This window comes from Ostrinia furnacalis, unplaced genomic scaffold (assembly GCF_004193835.3).
Source record: "Ostrinia furnacalis isolate ACB-3 unplaced genomic scaffold, ASM419383v2 OfSCF0710, whole genome shotgun sequence".
Taxonomy (NCBI): Eukaryota; Metazoa; Arthropoda; class Insecta; order Lepidoptera; family Crambidae; genus Ostrinia; species Ostrinia furnacalis.
Window position 1 is genome coordinate 1,788,556 of NW_021130949.1, and position 19,910 is coordinate 1,808,465.

At 39.7% G+C, this 19,910-nt stretch overlaps 3 protein-coding genes across 3 annotated transcripts; 2 read left to right on the top strand and 1 right to left on the bottom strand.

Moving 5' to 3' along the window:
- The first annotated feature begins 21 nt into the window (after window positions 1-21).
- ari-2 (E3 ubiquitin-protein ligase ari-2) lies at window positions 22-2,938 on the top strand. The gene is made up of 9 exons (XM_028300289.1): window positions 22-106; window positions 201-466; window positions 544-793; window positions 937-1,112; window positions 1,206-1,391; window positions 1,584-1,769; window positions 1,997-2,113; window positions 2,202-2,354; window positions 2,608-2,938. Exons 2-9 carry the CDS (start codon window positions 245-247, stop codon window positions 2,779-2,781), a joined length of 1,464 nt encoding a protein of 487 aa, XP_028156090.1. The 5' UTR covers window positions 22-106; window positions 201-244; the 3' UTR covers window positions 2,782-2,938.
- A 1,198-nt stretch (window positions 2,939-4,136) lies between these two features.
- RpII215 (RNA polymerase II subunit RpII215) lies at window positions 4,137-12,062 on the top strand. Its single transcript, XM_028300235.1, has 7 exons — window positions 4,137-4,239; window positions 4,553-4,822; window positions 5,278-5,584; window positions 5,939-6,230; window positions 6,310-9,737; window positions 9,842-10,027; window positions 10,481-12,062. Exons 1-7 carry the CDS (start codon window positions 4,159-4,161, stop codon window positions 11,599-11,601), a joined length of 5,685 nt encoding a protein of 1,894 aa, XP_028156036.1. The 5' UTR covers window positions 4,137-4,158; the 3' UTR covers window positions 11,602-12,062.
- Window positions 12,063-14,862: 2,800 nt separating this feature from the next.
- Window positions 14,863-19,625, bottom strand: nAChRbeta1 (nicotinic acetylcholine receptor beta1). The gene is made up of 9 exons (XM_028300282.1): window positions 19,563-19,625; window positions 18,512-18,648; window positions 18,271-18,425; window positions 17,169-17,259; window positions 16,733-17,080; window positions 16,460-16,653; window positions 15,988-16,146; window positions 15,489-15,756; window positions 14,863-15,227 (listed from the first exon to the last, which is right to left on the bottom strand). The coding sequence occupies exons 1-9, from the start codon at window positions 19,621-19,623 to the stop codon at window positions 15,063-15,065; spliced, it is 1,578 nt and encodes a 525-aa protein (XP_028156083.1). The 5' UTR covers window positions 19,624-19,625; the 3' UTR covers window positions 14,863-15,062.
- Between the last annotated feature and the right edge of the window lie 285 nt (window positions 19,626-19,910).

Genomic DNA, 19,910 nt, shown 5'->3' on the forward strand with positions numbered 1-19,910 from the left:
ATTTTTAGTAGAAATTTTAATTATTAGTAGAGCAACATAAAATTGACTTTAGTAGTTTTTCTAATTGCATCGCAAACACATTAGCGTTTTATTATTTACAAAACAAGTAATAGATTTTATTGTTATTTATTTACTCTCTAGTTTGATTCATTCTTAAAATTTGGTGCTTTATGTAATTCCTCTTTTTGTCAATGTTCTAGTGTGCAATAATATTAGCATTTTTCAATCGAACTAACCAAACAAAATGTCTGCTGAATCTGATATGGAATATTCCGACAACGATGGCGATGACTACGACTATTATGGCGAACAGGACGATTGTGATATGGAAGCAGTGGATCGTAGTAAATCTGATCCTGAATATTTTATATATTCCTGTCTCAAAGTGGAAGAGGTAGAAAAGCTGTTAAATGAATCGATTGAATTGCTCAGCAACAGCCTTCAAGTTACGCCTTCACTTGCCAAGGTTTGTATAATTTTAGGCTCAATATAATGTGTTAATTGTTTTTCACGGTGAATTCCTGAAGTTTGTGTATGTTGCAGGTAATGCTACATGCATATGAATGGAATGCTCAAGAGATAATAAATAAGTATAAGGAAAATGCGAACGAAGTGTTGGTTTATAGTCGTGTGAAGCCCCGTGTGGCCTCGCTGCTGCAGGCCAGCGCAAGTCGTGCTGTCTGCGCCGTGTGTGCGAACACTCCTCCTATTCATAAATACAGTGCTTTAGCTTGTGGACATTATTTTTGCAATGACTGTTGGGCTATGCACTTTGAAGTACAAATTATGCAAGGTGAGAGATATACCATAAAACTTGCATCTTCGTATTTCTTAGCTAGATGATNGTGATGATTTATGTCCCACTTCATAAGTACTTCGAGCTGTACTTTTAGCTGTTTTAAATTTTTCGTATACCTATGTTTATGCACATTTTAGGTGTGTCAAATACCATACAGTGTATGGCTCAAGATTGTGAAGTACGGGCTCCTGAAGACTTTGTTATATCTCATGTTCCAAAATCAACACTGCGTGAACGCTATCAACAATTTATGTTTAAGGATCATGTGAAATCTCATCCACAACTAAGATTTTGTCCAGGACCTAATTGTCAGGTATAATTTAATTGTTTGATGGTATAACTAGCAAATATTTTAAAAATTTATAAATAGTACTCTAAGTCAATTATGTTATTATCATTATTGTAGTGGATTTTCCGTGCGTGGGTGCGTGAAGGTGCTCGCCGTGTAGAATGTCGTGGCTGTGAACTGCTGACATGTTTTTCATGTGGAGCTCCTCATCATGCTCCTACTGATTGCTCTACGATCAGACGTTGGCTGACCAAATGTGCTGATGATTCAGAGACTGCTAACTATATCAGTGCTCACACCAAGGTAGGTAAAAGCACACGGAAAATAGAACTTAACTGCAATTTTTCATTAATTTGTTGAAATGTTTTCCAAATCGTATTTTACAGGAATTTACCAGAAAAATAAGTAGAGTTATTGGAAATTTCGCCTGTACCCAGTATCATACAGGATGAAATAGAATTTGTTTTTTATTATTATTATGTATTTGTTTTACAGGACTGCCCTAAATGTCAGATTTGCATAGAAAAAAATGGTGGCTGTAATCATATGCAATGTGGAGCTTGTAGATTCGACTTCTGCTGGGTTTGTTTGGGTGACTGGAAGGCGCATGGCTCGGAATATTATGAATGCAGTCGTTATAAAGAAGACCCTAATTTGGCCAATGATAGTCAACATGCTCAAGTATGACTCCCAGCCGACTACAACTTTTTGTTGGCCGATAGTTGGGTCCGATTCTAATTTGTATAAAGAACGACACCAATGTGCGCACTTGCATACTTGTTCATACTGATTAACAACCCGACCGAACTATCGGCCAACAAAAAGTCTGTATGCGGTTAGGCTAAGTGTATTATGTGTATAGCCTACTTATATCCATATCCATACCTAAATTAATTTATTTTTTGTAGGCACGAGAAGCTCTTAAAAAATATTTACATTACTATGAGAGATGGGAAAATCATGCTCGATCTTTGAAATTGGAAGAACAGACTTTAGCTAGTCTCAAAAGTCGCATTAATCAAAAGGTATGTAGGTACTGCTATTTTCTAAATGAAACTTAGCTATTAATCGAAATGAAACTTACGTTATACATAATTTTACCCAATATTTCAGGTTATGGCAGGAGAGGGTACTTGGATTGACTGGCAGTACCTATGGGACTCCGCTAGGCTCTTGAAACGCTGTCGCTACACCCTCCAATATACTTACCCATTTGCATATTATATGGAAGTTGGACCTAGAAAAGAACTGTTTGAATATCAACAGGTTTGTTATTGCATTTTGTCATTATGTTAATAATATTCATTGGTGTCTAACTAATGACTATACTATTTTATTAAGATTGTAAGTGATTTGGTCATAGTTAAATAAATAAAAATAGTGAATAATACTGTCAAACATGCTTTGTTTACTTAACGAGTAAACAATTGATATAGTTAACTGAAGTATACTTTGTAATCTACTATTGCTCATTAGTTGTATGTACTTGTATCTATTTAAGTTTTATTTTGTGTTTCAGGCTCAATTGGAAGCTGAAATAGAAAATTTATCATGGAAAGTAGAAAGAGCAGAGACCACTCATAGAGGAGACTTAGAAAATCAAATGGATATAGCTGAAAAGAGACGTACAACATTATTGAAAGACTTTCTAGAGTTGAATACAAACTTTGCCTCCAGTAGCAGTAAGGTGTAAATAACCAGAAATCTCGAAACCTTAATAAAACGCATTTATAACCATAACTAAGAACATCAACCAGCATGTTGTTTATGTACTTGTGAAAGCTAGATTTTTTGTTCTGCCAAAGTATATTTATTAACATTAAATTTGCAATAAAATAGTGAATAATTAGTGTGTTTGTTTTAATTCCCTGATAAATTGTCATTAAATTAAATAGGAACAACTTGGGCTGTTCGGGCATTCACTGTAAAATCACGTCTTATGTAAAGCCTGGTCTGTGAGGACGTAGAATTTTGTCCAATGACCCCAAGCTACACATCTTTGTCGCTCGCGCGTAATTATGTTGCTGTCGCGCTCGCACACTCAATTGAGGGCTATCGTTTTAGCGCCACTGTAGAGTAAGGTCCTGTCACTTGCTAGTAGCGAAGACAGTGGCACCAACTGGTGAGTGAGCGCGAAAGTGGTAGGAGGACTATCGCATATTTGCACTCGTCAAGATGGCGCCACTGTAGAGTAAGGTCCTGTCAATCGCCAGGGGTGCCAACTGTTAAGTATTAAAACGATAGCCCTCAGCGATAAGGATGGGTAGCTTGGGGTCATTGGACAAAATTGTACGTGCTCACGGACCTGAGCCCCGATTACGGTAACTTTTAACGTCAACAATCCAGACACGCTTCTCGATTCTGCGATACGATTGGTCAAAACAGCTGACGTACGCTGTTGAACGACCAATCGTATCGCAGAATCGAGAAGCGTGTCTGGATTGTTGACGTTAAAAGTTACCGTAATCGGGGCTCAGGCTTTAGAGGCATTCACAGATATGGATTCATAGATTCACATATCTGTGGAGGCATTTATACCGGAAATACCTAATTGTGAAAATTTTATTGTGACTTCCGGTCTGAACTTTAGGTTAAAAAAATTATAAAACAACACTGCCGTTTAAATGAAAGTAGGTACTAAATAGGTTCAATTTTTTTTAATACTACAGATGAGTGATTACAGGAAGTTTACAAATAAATTAATTTATAGGTTTAGGTTTAAAGAACTTTATTCTCATAAGAAAATTACAGTTCACTTATACATAATAGTAAGATAAAATACAAAATTAATACTATCAACTTACTAATAAACATTTTAAACAATATTTAGTTAAGTATTCCAAGGTGCTTGCTTAAATAATGAGCTTAGTCAGTCAGCCACTTTTACCACATTAGTCTTATTATTTGCATATTATACTTCTGTATTTAATTATTCTATGATTGAGCTAACGAGCTATAGGGTTTACTAAAGTTAAATAGTAGTTTTATATTTTTTTATTATGGCAATACCAAGCTAGTATATCAATCAAAACCTCTACTTGTCTATGGTCAGTCGTCAGTGGCCATTAAAATGGCTACCACGAACGATTCGAAGGCGCCTGTGCGCCAAGTAAAAAGAGTGCAATTTGGTATATTATCACCAGATGAAATCGTAAGTTGTTTATTTATTACATCTATGATGTAATTAATTAATTATTTGCATGAAAACAAAACCATGTAATGTCTAACACGTTGAGGAAAAAGCTCATGTAAAGTGGCACGCAGTTATTGTTCTGTGCTGGCTTGTAATAATATTGTGAAGGCTACACACTACATAACTTTACTTATAATAACTAAACGATACCATTACATGGATTTGATTTTGTAAGCAAAACTCGTGTTAGTTTTGTGACTCAATGTTACTCAATAGTAGGTATGTGCGTGGTATTTCCCCAAAGTAAGTTTGAGATAACATTACTTTCCAGCGACGTATGTCAGTTACGGAGGGGGGCATCCGCTTCCCCGAGACGATGGAAGGTGGTCGTCCAAAGTTGGGTGGCCTTATGGATCCTCGACAAGGGGTGATTGACAGGAGCTCCCGATGTCAGACATGTGCAGGAAATATGACTGAGTGTCCTGGGCATTTTGGACACATTGATTTAGCTAAACCAGTCTTTCATATTGGTTTCATCACAAAAACAATAAAAATACTGAGATGTGTATGCTTTTATTGTTCGAAGTTGCTTGTCAGCCCAGTAAGTATACAAATAAATAACCTTATCATTCAGATGTTTAGTTACAACAACATGTTGATCTTGGTACTTAACCTTAAGAATTTTTGATACTGTGTATAATTAGGCTGGATTGTAATGAATTTTTGTGAATGAATAATGCCATTGCATTATTCCTTTAGATCAAAAAAGAAATTGACCTTGCCTTGACATACACTGTTCTATTTACTTATTGAGATTTCAAATATTTTCCAAAAATATCAATGACATGAGTTGGTTCCACTTTCTTTGCCTTCATAATTTTGGAACCTCATGCATGATGCAATATTATTTCAATTAATGTGACCTTTCACTTTTGTTGATGTCTATTTTAAATTGCTGTTCTAGTTCATATTGTTGTACAAAACAATACTATTCATATTTAGTTTATGAACTGAATTTAATTATGTTAGCAATTATATTTTGATTGTTTATTTTAGACAAATCCAAAGATAAAAGAAGTGGTTATGAAATCAAAAGGACAGCCACGTAAAAGACTGACTTACGTCTATGACTTATGTAAAGGCAAAAACATTTGCGAAGGAGGTGAAGACATGGACTTAGGAAAAGAGGGTGAAGAAGGTAAAAGAGGCTCCGGTCATGGCGGTTGCGGTCACTACCAGCCTTCCATCAGACGGCAAGGGTTAGATCTCACAGCAGAATGGAAACATGCAAATGAAGACACACAGGAAAAAAAGATTATAATTACTGCAGAGCGAGTGTGGGAAATTCTCAAACACATAACAGGTGTGTTGGTACTGCTCAATCTAACTTATTTATTGCAAAATGATTAATATCATGCTTATGTATATTATGTATTAGGGTTGCCAACTAGCAAGCATAGAATTCACCTTTTTCTTCAGAAGTCACCACACAGTACATATTTGTTTCCATGGCATGGCATGGCACACATAATATGGTGACAACAAAACTACCATATGTTTTAATTTAGGTTACTTGGAAAACTACAATGTAACCTAAATTAAAACATATGGTTGGCAACCTTACATGCAATTAAAATGTATTTTCCTTAAACAAGTATTTTTGCATTCTTAACCTTGTTGATAAGTTGTAAACTGACATATTTTTCTCAATTTATAGATGAAGAATCCTTCATACTGGGTATGGACCCTAAATTTGCAAGGCCCGATTGGATGATCGTAACAGTGCTCCCAGTTCCACCACTGTCAGTAAGGCCTGCAGTCGTTATGTTTGGGGCTGCTAAAAATCAGGATGACTTGACACACAAACTTGCTGACATCATCAAATCAAACAATGAATTGATGCGAAATGAACAGTCAGGAGCAGCAGCTCATGTCCTGGCTGAAAATATAAGAATGCTACAGTTTCATGTTGCCACTTTTGTCGACAATGATATGCCTGGAATGCCAAGGTAAGTCTATAATATCTATAAAATGACTTATTGTTTATGAGTTTCCAAGAATATTTCTAAAATTCATTATCTCTTTCAGGGCCATGCAGAAGTCTGGAAAACCACTCAAAGCAATTAAAGCCCGTCTGAAAGGAAAAGAAGGCAGAATCAGAGGAAACCTGATGGGAAAACGTGTAGATTTCTCTGCACGTACTGTAATCACGCCCGACCCGAATTTACGTATTGACCAAGTAGGAGTGCCCAGGTCTATTGCACAAAATTTGACCTTCCCAGAGTTGGTCACTCCTTTCAACATTGACAGAATGCAAGAACTTGTACGGCGTGGTAATGCTCAGTACCCAGGTGCCAAATACATTGTTAGGGAAAATGGAGAGAGGATAGATTTGAGGTTTCATCCTAAGCCATCAGATTTACATCTGCAATATGGCTACAAAGTGGAAAGGCATCTGAGGGATGATGACCTTGTAATCTTCAACCGTCAACCTACTCTGCACAAAATGAGTATGATGGGGCACAGAGTTAAAGTGCTACCATGGTCCACATTCCGTATGAATTTGAGTTGTACTTCTCCATACAACGCTGATTTTGATGGAGATGAAATGAATTTACATGTGCCACAGTCTATGGAAACCAGAGCTGAAGTAGAAAATATTCATATAACTCCACGACAAATTATTACGCCACAAGCTAACAAACCCGTCATGGGTATTGTACAGGACACATTGACTGCTGTAAGGAAAATGACCAAGAGAGATGTATTCTTGACCAAAGAACAAGTAATGAATCTTCTCATGTTTTTGCCAACATGGGATGGTAAAATTCCACAGCCTTGCATTTTGAAGCCTCAACCACTTTGGACAGGCAAACAGATATTTACTTTGATCATTCCTGGAAATGTAAACATGATTAGAACCCACTCTACTCATCCAGATGAAGAAGATGATGGACCATACAAATGGATTTCACCCGGAGACACAAAAGTAGTTGTGGAACATGGAGAACTACTTATGGGTATTTTGTGTAAGAAATCACTTGGTGCCTCAGCAGGGTCTCTGCTTCACATCTGCATGTTGGAGTTGGGTCATGAAACTGCTGGACGATTTTATGGTAACATTCAGACTGTAATCAACAATTGGCTTCTATTAGAAGGCCATTCAATCGGAATCGGAGACACAATTGCTGATCCCCAAACCTATTTAGAAATTCAGCGAGCTATCATCAAAGCTAAAGATGATGTCATAGAGGTCATTCAAAAAGCCCACAACATGGAGTTGGAGCCCACTCCTGGTAATACACTGAGACAGACATTCGAAAATCAAGTAAATCGTATCCTAAACGACGCTCGTGACAAAACTGGTGGTTCTGCTAAGAAATCTCTGACAGAATATAATAACCTCAAGGCTATGGTGGTGGCAGGTTCCAAAGGATCCAACATTAATATTTCTCAGGTTATTGCTTGTGTAGGGCAACAAAACGTTGAAGGTAAACGTATTCCGTTTGGTTTTCGTAAGAGAACACTGCCCCACTTCATCAAAGACGACTATGGTCCTGAATCTAGAGGTTTCGTAGAAAACTCGTATCTTGCCGGCCTGACCCCATCTGAATTCTATTTCCACGCTATGGGAGGTCGTGAAGGTCTTATCGATACTGCCGTGAAGACTGCTGAAACAGGATATATCCAGCGTCGTCTGATAAAGGCTATGGAGTCTGTAATGGTCCATTATGACGGAACAGTCCGTAACTCTGTTGGGCAACTGATCCAGTTGAGATACGGCGAAGACGGTCTCGCCGGTGAAACTGTCGAGTTCCAGAATCTTCCCACTGTTAAACTGTCTAACAAAGCTTTTGAAAAGAAATTCAAATTCGACCCATCTAACGAGAGGTACTTGAAGAGAATTTTCAATGAGGATATCATCAAAGAGCTCACAGAATCTGGATACGTTATTGCAGACCTTGAAAGCGAATGGGAACAGCTATGCAAAGATCGAGAAATCTTGCGACAGATTTTCCCTAGTGGTGAATCTAAAGTTGTATTGCCATGCAACTTCAAGAGAATGATTTGGAATGTGCAAAAGATCTTCCACATCAACATGAGGATGCCCACAGACTTGAGCCCCATTAAAGTGATCCAAGGAGTGAAAGATCTTCTGAAGAAGTGCGTGATCGTAGCTGGAAATGATCGTTTGTCGAAGCAAGCTAATGAGAACGCGACATTGCTTTTCCAGTGCTTGGTCCGGTCTACTCTGTGCACCAAGTTTGTGTCAGAGGAGTACAGGCTTTCAACAGAAGCTTTCGAATGGTTGATTGGAGAAATCGAAACTAGATTCCAGCAGGCGCAAGTAAACCCTGGCGAAATGGTCGGTGCGTTGGCTGCCCAGTCTCTCGGAGAACCAGCTACCCAGATGACACTGAACACCTTCCACTTTGCTGGTGTGTCATCCAAAAACGTAACTCTCGGTGTGCCGCGTCTAAAGGAAATCATCAACATTTCCAAGAAACCCAAGGCTCCTTCTCTAACCGTATTCTTGACTGGAGGTGCAGCCAGAGATGCCGAGAAAGCTAAAAACGTTCTCTGCCGACTGGAACATACCACATTGCGCAAAGTGACAGCAAACACTGCTATCTACTATGACCCTGATCCTCAAAATACAGTTATTGCTGAAGATCAGGAGTTCGTCAATGTTTACTACGAAATGCCGGACTTTGATCCCACTAAAATTTCGCCGTGGCTGTTGCGTATTGAATTAGACCGCAAGAGAATGACAGACAAGAAATTGACTATGGAACAGATTGCAGAAAAGATCAATGCAGGGTTTGGAGATGACTTGAATTGCATCTTCAATGACGATAATGCCGAGAAGCTGGTATTGCGTATAAGAATTATGAACAATGAAGACAACAAATTCCAGGACAATGACGAAGAAACCGTAGACAAAATGGAAGACGACATGTTCCTCCGGTGCATTGAAGCCAATATGTTGTCTGACATGACACTCCAAGGAATTGAGGCCATTGCTAAAGTATACATGCATCTGCCTCAGACAGAAGCTAAAAAACGAATCGTCATCACTGAGCAGGGTGAATTCAAAGCCATCGCTGAATGGTTGTTGGAAACTGACGGTACATCTCTGATGAAAGTATTGTCTGAGCGCGACGTCGATCCCGTTAGGACTTTCAGTAACGACATCTGTGAGATATTCACAGTACTGGGAATAGAGGCTGTCCGAAAATCAGTAGAGAAAGAAATGAACGCTGTGCTGCAGTTCTACGGTCTTTACGTGAACTACCGTCATCTCGCTTTGCTTTGTGACGTCATGACTGCTAAAGGTCATCTTATGGCTATCACTCGTCACGGTATCAACAGGCAAGACACTGGTGCCTTGATGAGATGTTCATTCGAAGAAACAGTCGACGTACTTTTGGACGCTGCAAGCCACGCTGAAGTCGATCCTATGAGAGGCGTGTCTGAGAACATTATTATGGGTCAATTGCCCCGTATGGGAACCGGTAAGATTTTTTTCTTTGATATTCTAGTAACATTGATTTGTATAACGTGTTGCTTTAAATTTACTTAATTTTGTATATTCTAAATGCCGTTTCTTTGGTTTCAGGATGCTTCGATTTACTTCTCGACGCTGATAAATGTAAACACGGAATGGAAATGGGAGGATTAGGCGTCGGAGTCGCGGGCGGCATGTACTTCGGTGTCGGCACCCCGTCGATGACGCCACTCATGACGCCCTGGTCGACGCAGAACACTCCGGGATACGGCAGCAGCGTGTGGTCTCCAGGACAAGGTAAACACATAATCGTTCGTTCGTTAGTTTCAGCCGAAAGACGTCCACTTCTGAACAAAGGCATTCCCCAAGGATTTCCACACAAACCGGTCCTGCGCCGCTCGCATTTAGGCACCTCCCGCGACCTTCACCAGATCGTCGGTCCACCTAGTGGGAGGCTTGCCCACGCTACGTTTTCCGGCTCGTGGTCGCCACTCAAGAACTTTCCTGCCCCAGCGGCCATCAGCTCTACGAGCTCTGTACCCCGCCCACTGCCACTTGATTTTAGCGATTTTGCGGGCTATGTCAGTCACTCTGGTTCTCCTACGGATCTCCTCATTTCTGGATCGATCTGAAACACATAATAATAAATCCTTTTTTACTTTTTTTTCTAAATGAATTGGTTTGGAAAAAATATTTAAATGATTTGGAATGAATTGAGCATCAGTACTGAACATGCAACTTTGTTTCCAGTCGGCAGCAGCATGACTCCCGGCGGGCCGTCGTTCTCGCCGTCCGGAGCGTCGGATGCTTCAGGGCTGTCGCCGGCGTACAGCGCGTGGTCGCCGCAGCCCGGCTCGCCCGGCTCGCCCGGCCCGCCGCTGTCGCCCTACGCCTCGCCCGCCGGCGCCTCGCCCTCGTACTCGCCCACCAGCCCCGTGTACGCGCCCGCGTCGCCCAGCCTCACGCCCACGTCCCCGCACTACTCGCCCACCAGCCCCTCCTACTCGCCCACCTCGCCCAACTACTCGCCCACGTCCCCGATATATTCGCCCACGTCCCCCAGCTACTCGCCCACGTCGCCCGGCTACTCGCCCACGTCGCCCTCGTACTCGCCCACGTCGCCGAGCTACTCGCCGACCTCGCCGAGCTACTCGCCCACGAGCCCGGCCTACTCGCCGACCTCTCCCAGCTACTCGCCCACTTCCCCCAGCTACTCGCCCACGAGCCCCTCGTACTCGCCGACGAGCCCGTCGTATTCCCCCACCAGTCCGTCGTACTCGCCCGCGTCGCCGGGCTACTCGCCGTCGTCGCCCAGCTACTCGCCGACCAGCCCGGTCTACAGCCCAACCTCGCGCAGCTACTCTCCGTCGTCGCCTAACTATACGCCCACGTCGCCCGGGTACTCGCCGACCAGTCCCTCGTATTCGCCCACTTCGCCGACTTACTCGCCGACTTCGCACAGCTACTCGCCGTCCTCTCCGAAGTACTCGCCGACGTCGCCCAATTACTCGCCCAAGTCGCCGTCGCTCGCCGGCACCAGCCCCAACTATTCGACGCCGACGAGCCCGCAGTACTCGCCGACGAGCCCGGCCTACTCGCCGTCGTCGCCGCAGCACCCGGGCAGCACGCGCTACTCGCCGTCGTCGCCGAACTATTCGCCGTCGTCCCCGAACTACTCGCCGTCGTCTCCGGGCTACTCGCCGTCGTCCACCAAGTACTCGCCCACATCGCAGACGTACACACCGACGTCGCCCAATTACTCGCCGTCGTCGCCGGCCTACTCGCCGTCCTCCGCTGGGCCCTCTACATATTCCCCCAATTCTCCGTCGTACACTCCGACTTCACCCAATTACGATGATGGCGACGATTAAACGGCTTTTTAGTGACCTATTTTTTCTTGATTATAATAATAATCGATATTGTTACAAATGAAGTAATGTACTGAACGCGATGTTTATAAGCTTGTAAGTAGAGCATATCAATAATGTAATCATTATAAAAATCCATTATACAATTTATGTAATCTAAGTAAACCTGTTTTGTTACCTTGTTACGGTTCAGCATTTGTGATGTTTCACTTCTCATTTATCTTTATTTTTTAAGGTAATTATAATTTAATATTTAGAGTAATAAAAACATAAAAAAATTAATCTTAAGTGATTTTATCATTCTTACCGATGATAGTGCCCGTGCGAAAGACGGTTTCCAAATTCGTATTTTATAAATATGCTCCAAGACTTCTTGAACTTGACCAAAAATGACTTTAAATGAAAATAATTACATGTTGTTAATAAATGTTTATGAATAAACAATACGTATATTTTTAAGGCTATTTATTACTATTATATTGCCTGCAGTTTCTTCCATATCCGCGCCTCTAAAGAATTTTGCATCATTTACTGACTTAAGTGGTATTTCCAGAACGGACTTGTTTTAATTATTTCCGTACATTGCTAATTTGTTTTGGACGCGTTATATCATTAACGCCATTGGTCATGTTTTTATGACAAAAAGACGTAATTATATAATCTATTTTTTTAATTAATTGCATCAAAATCCCCGCACCAAACGGATCCAGGATTTTATGCATAACAAGATATATTTGACCGCAATCGAAATTTTATCTAAAATCTCTTCTAAAAATGTACACCTTTCCGTTGCCTGGGATCAAAGGCGGGAGAGAGAAACCTATAAGATGTCATTTACACAGAATATAAATTACGATTACATTTACGAATTTAGAAATTTATGTACCTAATTATATTTAACTTTAACTATTTTAGCTTAGTGTCTAGTATTTTCTAATTTTCATCATAATCCCTCTTTTCCACTTCCCGTTTCCACGTGAACGTCGAACATGAAAAAATAACCTTCATAATCTTTTAGTCCCATTTTTAACTGTATGGTAAATTTTTTGGTATTATTTTCGAGTTTAGTTTACAAATTTCAATCGTGAATTAAAATTACAAATTCATTGCATTATCATTTAAAAAAAAATTGAATACCTAACTAAAATCAGAGACACATTTACGTAAGAAAGTGTCATATTTTAGCTTGTAATCCCTAATAAAAAAAAAAAAGATTTGATGCAAACGAACACTAACGATTTTTCTTAGGTAGTAGACCATTGCGTTTTAATATACAACTCTGTATTTGAAATTTAAAACCATGTTAGCCTAGGCGCAGACCACTGATTTTTAGTTGGCCGATAGTTGGGTCGGGCTGAATCAATATGGAGATGTATGAAAGTGCGCACATTACACCGATTTGCTATCGGCCGATTCTTCATACAAATTAAAATCGGGTCCAACTATCGGCCAATTAAAGGTCGGTGATCTGCGCCTAGGAGTATTATATTATCTGTGGCCTAGGCTAACAAATACGTATGTTAATAATAGGTAAATGTGATCTTATTCGGACGGTCACATACTTAAGTAGCTCATTTTATTTGTTTAAGGGTAGGATATAGTGTCATTTATTCTGTAGTTTATAATAGTCCCTACATTACATAATGTCGCACCATGGAATTCAATCAACATTTGATGGATTGATAAAACACTTGTCTCACATATTATAGTGAACATATAAGTAGATCAGTTAATAGTGTATCTTAGAATGTATTCAATTTTTTAACTATTAAGGCTTGATATTGAAGTGTCTAATACTCGATCACGAAAATGCTATCGAAAGAGATGCGCTCACGTTTGCAACCTTACTTACTAGAGAAACCAAACATTTGGTGTAGAGCACTTCTCTCTATTTTTCTTCTGCGTACATACATTTTATATTGTAAAACATACCATTCAATGTGAAGGATTTAAATAAATGAAATATACTGGAATATGAATTGTTTCATTTCATCTCATGTGGGTGAAAAAAACTAACTAAGCAGAAGACAAACATTAGACGCCATTAATTTATTTAAAGAAGGAAATATAAATAAGTACGTCTTTTTATTTAATTCAATTTATTATGAAATCGGTTCTAACAGTTAATATTACTTAGCCCGATACAAAATGCCATTGAAATCTTAATTAGTGTGTTATAGTTTTGGAAGATAAGTTCTGCTTGAGTGCATTTTGTGTATTACTTAACTACGTAGGTTACATTTGAATTAAACTAGTACTATTCTTATAATTTAATTAACAAAACGTTAAATTTTAAGAAATATTTAACAGAAACAATGTCTTGAGCGATTTGAGCTAGAAAACACAGTAATTTTAAAAATATATGTATAAAGAGGAACCAATTCTGTGAATTGGTAAAAATAATGAGGATTTATCCGATTTCTTTAAAATATTGTAAACTATTTACAATGAGGCTTAACTAACATGAACAATATTATGTTGTTAAAATACAAACTTACATCAACTTATACACCCGTAACTATTGTGCTTTTAATTCTCGAACACAGCCATTTTAGTTTCTATAAGTTACTGTCCAATTAATCTACTTCTTACACATTTATGTATTACTAATACGTAGAAGATAGAGAATAGACTCACTAAAGAAAATACAAAATTAGTATACGCATGAGCAAAAATATGTTACTTTTCAGGAAGAGAGACATAGGCTTGGTACTTTTAGTGGTTATGTACCTACACTCGACAGCAAATAAATCGCACCACCCGCGACGCGATCTTTAAAGATTTTCTTTTGACACAATAATGGTGCCCCAACAATATTGGTGTTATTTGAAAGCCCAATAACTATCCTTAAAGAAAAACACATTTAATTTCTTTTTTTTTATTACCATATTCCATAAATGTGACTTGAAAAAAGACCTCACTTTGGGCTCACCTCTGGGATCAATTAGACCAAATTTTATGGTTATAAAACCAAATAATGATCACACGTGTCCTCTTTAACAGATGGATAGCGATTAATCCCAACTTAACAGTTTTATAGTTATAAAAAATGGCTATAGCGTAACTACCTATTTTTTGAAGAAGTGACTCTGGATCCTTGTAAAGACACATTTTTGGGGTTTAAACCTTTCCTTTAATAAAATGAAGTTTAGAACTAGGCTTTTAAATGGTGCCAATATTGGTGGTAAGTAGGGATGCATACGTTTGAAAATGCTTGTCGCGGGTGGTTCGATTTATTTGCTGTCGAGTGTATCTACCCAGATATTTATTTTAATTGAAAATTCAAATAATTCAACAGAAATTTAACCTAAAACTCTACCTTGGCAAGCATACATTTCAAATTAAAGATTTCCATTCTTTAATTTTCCTGTAGTAGGTGGATGACTTCTTTTACTTTACTCTTACTCCTTAAAAATAATACTGGTATGGAAGCCTAGATTGAAGCCGTATTGGAGAGAGATTCCTTACTTCCCTCGATAAATTTCGATGATTCGATCCTGGTCGACGTACTCGAAGATGTGCGGCGCGTCCATCAAGATGCCGACCGTTCCCGCCGTGGTGACGATGAAGAAGATGTAAAGTTGTAGTCTGTCGATCACCATAGCCACGTATTTCCAATCCTCGCGCGTCTGGAAAGTTGTAAGGTACCTAAGTTACTACCATGAAGTAGTTGTGTTGGTTGGAGCTGCCATAACAGGCATTTGCCTTGGTTTTATTTTTACTATCTCTATTGGTGGCAATAACCGGTACTTGTTTCTACCAAGGAACGGACAAATACTTATTTACCGGAAGTAGGTAATCTCGTACTTATAATACTCTAGAGTTTAACGATGAATGGAAAATACTAGAGTCGTACTACCTTAATGTCAGTGAATAAAAAAGAAACTTACCTGAATGTACAGGTCTTCATTCCTCAAATGCTCTGCAATAAACTCTACAGCTTCAGTCGCTTTAGCTGCTTCAGGCGACAGGAGCAGTGAGTCTGAGCTCTCGGACTCCCGTCTCTCCCCGCCTAGGCCCAAGCCCCCAAGAGCTCCCAGGCCGCCTAGGGCTCCGACTTCACCACCTCCACCGGCTGCGCGGTTAATCTTGCAGTTTGGATGGTGAAGATCCGATAGTTCCATCGCTTCCATCTTACTCTGTTTAGCGCCAATAGCACTGAAAATTAAACACAAGGTAAGAATGAAAGTAGGTAGTACCTAAACCTGAAAATTGTATTTTACTCATTTTTTATTTTTAAGTAGGTATAGGTACAAACGGTAACACACGTCAAGCTATATTATTGCGAGATCGTACCCATAATAGGGCATACCAGTTAGTACCACAGTGTCTTACTTAACTACTTATTTAGGTAGGTAAGTTTACTTAAAGATATGAATTAAAACTAACCTTATGTGCTTTGGTAAATCATGGGGTGCAGCAGCGTGGGGCGGAGCGCCCATGCCAGGCATCTCCATCATCCAGCGTAGGCGCGTCTTGCGCGGCCGCCGCATGAGCAGCGCTGCGGGCAAGTAATGCAGGAAGACGCTCCGTATCCACAGGGGCATCCTGAGAACATAATGATTCGCTAAGGCTTTTGCATAACAGGTCCTATAAATATTTAAAACATTACTGTTAGCAGCTGTGTAGCGGTTTAATATCACCACGGTGGATATCTATCAGCCTTAGAAGATTTATTTATAGTAATTCCAAAAGATAACGTATTTTAATTTATGTACCAGTACTTAGTCGAGCATTGGTGAGTTGCGTGAAGTTTATTGTGTCTCTTTAGATATGATTCAACTTACATTTTTGTAAATACGACGTTTAAATCAGCGACACTTTCAATTTCATGATACAAAAGTGATAAATATTAGTGTACCTGTGTGTCCTTGGACCTCTGAAGTTCCAGTTGATGATGATGACAGTTACAAGAATACTGACGGTGTTCATGATGAATGTGAAGAGCAGATACTTGGCTATCAGAGGCAACACGAGCGAAGTCGGCGGAAGAATCTTTGACACCAGTAGCAGGAACACAACCAGTGACAGTAAAATGCTGATACCCAAAGTTACCTGAAAGATAAATGTATTAAACAAATTGAATTCTGAATTGAAAACAGCATTTCATGGCAGATGCAAGGTAAAGTATTACCTTTTCACCAGCTTCAGCAGGCAGATAGAATACGAGGACGCAAAGGAACGAAATCAAAACAGTAGGCAGAATCAAGTTCACAGTGTAGAACAAAGTTTTCCGTCTGATGATGATGTAAAATGTAATATCAGTTTCGGTGGGGTGGTTTCCCTCATAAATATTCAAGTAAGCCGGTACTTCGATTATATCCCACGTTCCCGATTTCCAATAATCGGAGAGATCCACGAAATTCTTGTTGTTGTACAGCGCGAGTGACACTTGATCTCCGTTGAACGTCCACGACCCGAACTTCATAATACAAGTTTGCTGGTCGAACGGGAAGTATGTCACGTCAATAGTGCAAGAACTCTGCAATATAAACATAAATACATACAGTACCTAGTTAGCTCGTGTATTAAAGATAAGGTTAAAATAATACCTATCGAATATTTATTACCTGATAAATGGCAGGTGGTACCCATAGCACTTCGCCGTTTGGATATATGAGAACGTTAGATTTATATCGCACCTCGTAGTTACCGTCAGCGCTGTAACAAATACAGGGCCGGATTAACCATATCGGGGCCCCTAGGCACAGCTCGTTTCGGGCCCCCTTTTTTTCGTTCGTTTCGGGCCCCTGTCCACAACAACGCAATTTGGAAATTTTTACTGTCTACATTACGAAATAGAATGAAGGTTTTTTTTATGCATAACAAGGCAGTTATTTGACCACAATCGCACCTGATGTTAAGTGGGATGCAGTCTAGGATGGTACATATCTGCCCTGTAAGTGCCTATTCACTCTCGCCTTGAAAAGGCCCGGATTATAGTCTTCGGGAAAGACAGCAGCAGGCAGCGAATTTTATTCCAGTCCCTAGCTGTTCGCATTATAAGTCATTGAGACGCTTAGTGCGAGCTGGTGGAATGTCAACAATATAGGGATGGTACGCTAACCTGCGTCTGGTTCCCCGATGATGGAAGGGGTCTGGTGGAATTAGTTTGTGTAATTATTTCTCACATTCTCCGAAGTGTAGCCTGTAAAACGCTTCGACAAGGGTGGGGCTGTCGATAAGTCTTCTGGCACGTCTTTCCACCGAATCCAGAGCAGCCAAATGTTTCTTGGCAGAGCCATCCCAGAGGTGGCAGCAGTATTCCATGCAAGGTCGGATCTGTGCTTTATAAAGCTGCAGCCTTTGCTTCTTGGAGAAGTACTGCCTTGCCCTCGAGAGGATACAAAGTTTTTTGGCAGCAGTTTTTGCTATGGATTCGATGTACTTGCCCAAAGTTCAACTTACTGGACATTTCAAGGCCCAAAAGTTGCAGTCGCTCGGTGATTTTAACAGGCACACCTCGGAATGTTGGAGCCATAAGGAATGGACTTCGTTTGGCGGAGAACAGACACGCCTGTGTTTTTGACGCGTTAAATTGAACCAGATTGGCATCGCCCCAGGTACCATCATCATCAACAACGGACTTCAGTCATCACATATTGCAANGGCCAATTATTTTTAATATCAAATTCATAAAATGCTAATTGACTTTCTGTAATTAGCACTTACTTGTTGAATAGCACGATGTCAGGTTTCCAAACCTTGTCGGGAGGTAGACGTAACACGCCTATACCACCATAATCAGCTTCATCCCACATAAGCTGATAGTCCATCCATACTAAACGCAGCCATACGTTCGACTTCATGATTTGATTCTTTTCGTTCTGAAAATAAGGCAAACGGTTACCTACATGCTAGGTTATGGTTTCTTAGATTTAGTTTTCAACTTTAATACAAATGTGATACATACAACGTTGATAAGCTGTACAAAAGCGAGTCCGAATCGCACATCGACTTTCTGGGTCATATTCTGCACAGGGCGGATGAGTTTGTTGTACCCACGGAACAGGTCGCGGACTAGCCGCTCCTCGTCTTCCGAGCACCATCCTGGAATAAAAAAAAAAAATATGCTACGTGTTTTTTCATCACCATCAACACCAGGCTAGTATAGCCACTTTAGGTGCACGACCACGGGAAAAGTGGTGCTGTTTACATTTTAATATGATTGAAAAAAACTTCGCAGTGAATATGGGAGTGCAGAGAAACTGTGATAGAAACTAAGAATGTGAAAGTATGTATACCTACCAAATTTAAATTATGAAAATAATTAAGCAAAAGTCAAATCACAAAACAGAAAAGCTTTTATATTGCTCTGTGTAAGACTAAAATAAGTGATTCAAAAACAAAAGATTCTCTAGAGAAGAGAAACTGAATCATTGATCGATTTTATACGAAGATGGGGTAACTAATTCAGCAGCATAAGTATAGTTTTATTTTGAACACATCGTAAGAAAACATCCTCCGCCCGTGATGCTGTGCGGCGACGACAGATCAATAAGGGAACAGCCGTGAGATAAATGTCACATCTGATACTTGTCAACATTTTATAGAGCGGAACATCGCTTAATTTCATTAAATCGTTAAATAATAATACTTTTATAACTGTACAATATTAACTGGCTGTAAAATTAGTAGACCAGTGCAGTTGCGACTCTTACAAATATTAATGCATACTGGTTTTACTGAAAGATTTATTTTATACGCGAAGCAGTGATTTTCTAGAGACATCAAATAAATAAATTAAAGTTTATGAAGCGGCTTATTTAATTATAAGTATTTAAACAGTTGTTATTAACACAAATTCAATTAATAACTTTGATCATTAATTCTAATAAGTTGAAATGAGAGATATTGTGAAGAAACTTTGTCTAATTAAAATAAAAAGTGCAACTCTAGCAGCCATTTTTTGATTTGATTATGTTTCCTTTAATGGTTTGTTATTAATCGTATAATGCAAGTACCTGAGTAGAGCACGGTGAGCAGCGCTGCCGCCAGAAGGCAGGCACGCGACCCGCCCAACATGGCGCCGCGGACTGCCGCACGCAGCCGCCCGCCCAAGCTGAACTCTACGCTGGGCGGCGATGCACTCATCGCTCGACTATTATCTATCGTTTTAAAATATATGTATTTAAAAAAAAATTAGGTATTTTAAATCAGCCTGCCTAAGGCAGGACTCGAACCCACGATTTTTTCAAACTGTTTAATTAAAATTTAGTTTAGAAGAGTAGAAGCGATTCTATTCGCTAAAGAAATTTTAATAAAAAATTAGGTAATTTGAAATTGAATTACTCCTAGTATTAGTACGTACT

Bases quoted from the DNA above. Each gene is read 5' to 3' on its own strand.
- nAChRbeta1 (XM_028300282.1), bottom strand. From the start codon at position 19,623: ATGTTGGGCGGGTCGCGTGCCTGCCTTCTGGCGGCAGCGCTGCTCACC. The intron at 18,426-18,511 runs GTATGTATCACA...CCTTATTTTCAG, and splicing joins TTGTACAGCTTATCAACGTT to AACGAAAAGAATCAAATCAT. The intron at 15,228-15,488 runs GTAAGTTTCTTT...ACAACTTTCCAG, and splicing joins ATGAAGACCTGTACATTCAG to ACGCGCGAGGATTGGAAATA.
- RpII215 (XM_028300235.1), top strand. From the start codon at position 4,159: ATGGCTACCACGAACGATTCGAAGGCGCCTGTGCGCCAAGTAAAAAGA. The intron at 4,240-4,552 runs GTAAGTTGTTTA...ATTACTTTCCAG, and splicing joins TATTATCACCAGATGAAATC to CGACGTATGTCAGTTACGGA. The intron at 6,231-6,309 runs GTAAGTCTATAA...TATCTCTTTCAG, and splicing joins GATATGCCTGGAATGCCAAG to GGCCATGCAGAAGTCTGGAA.
- ari-2 (XM_028300289.1), top strand. From the start codon at position 245: ATGTCTGCTGAATCTGATATGGAATATTCCGACAACGATGGCGATGAC. The intron at 1,392-1,583 runs GTAGGTAAAAGC...TTTGTTTTACAG, and splicing joins ATATCAGTGCTCACACCAAG to GACTGCCCTAAATGTCAGAT. The intron at 2,114-2,201 runs GTATGTAGGTAC...CCAATATTTCAG, and splicing joins AAAGTCGCATTAATCAAAAG to GTTATGGCAGGAGAGGGTAC.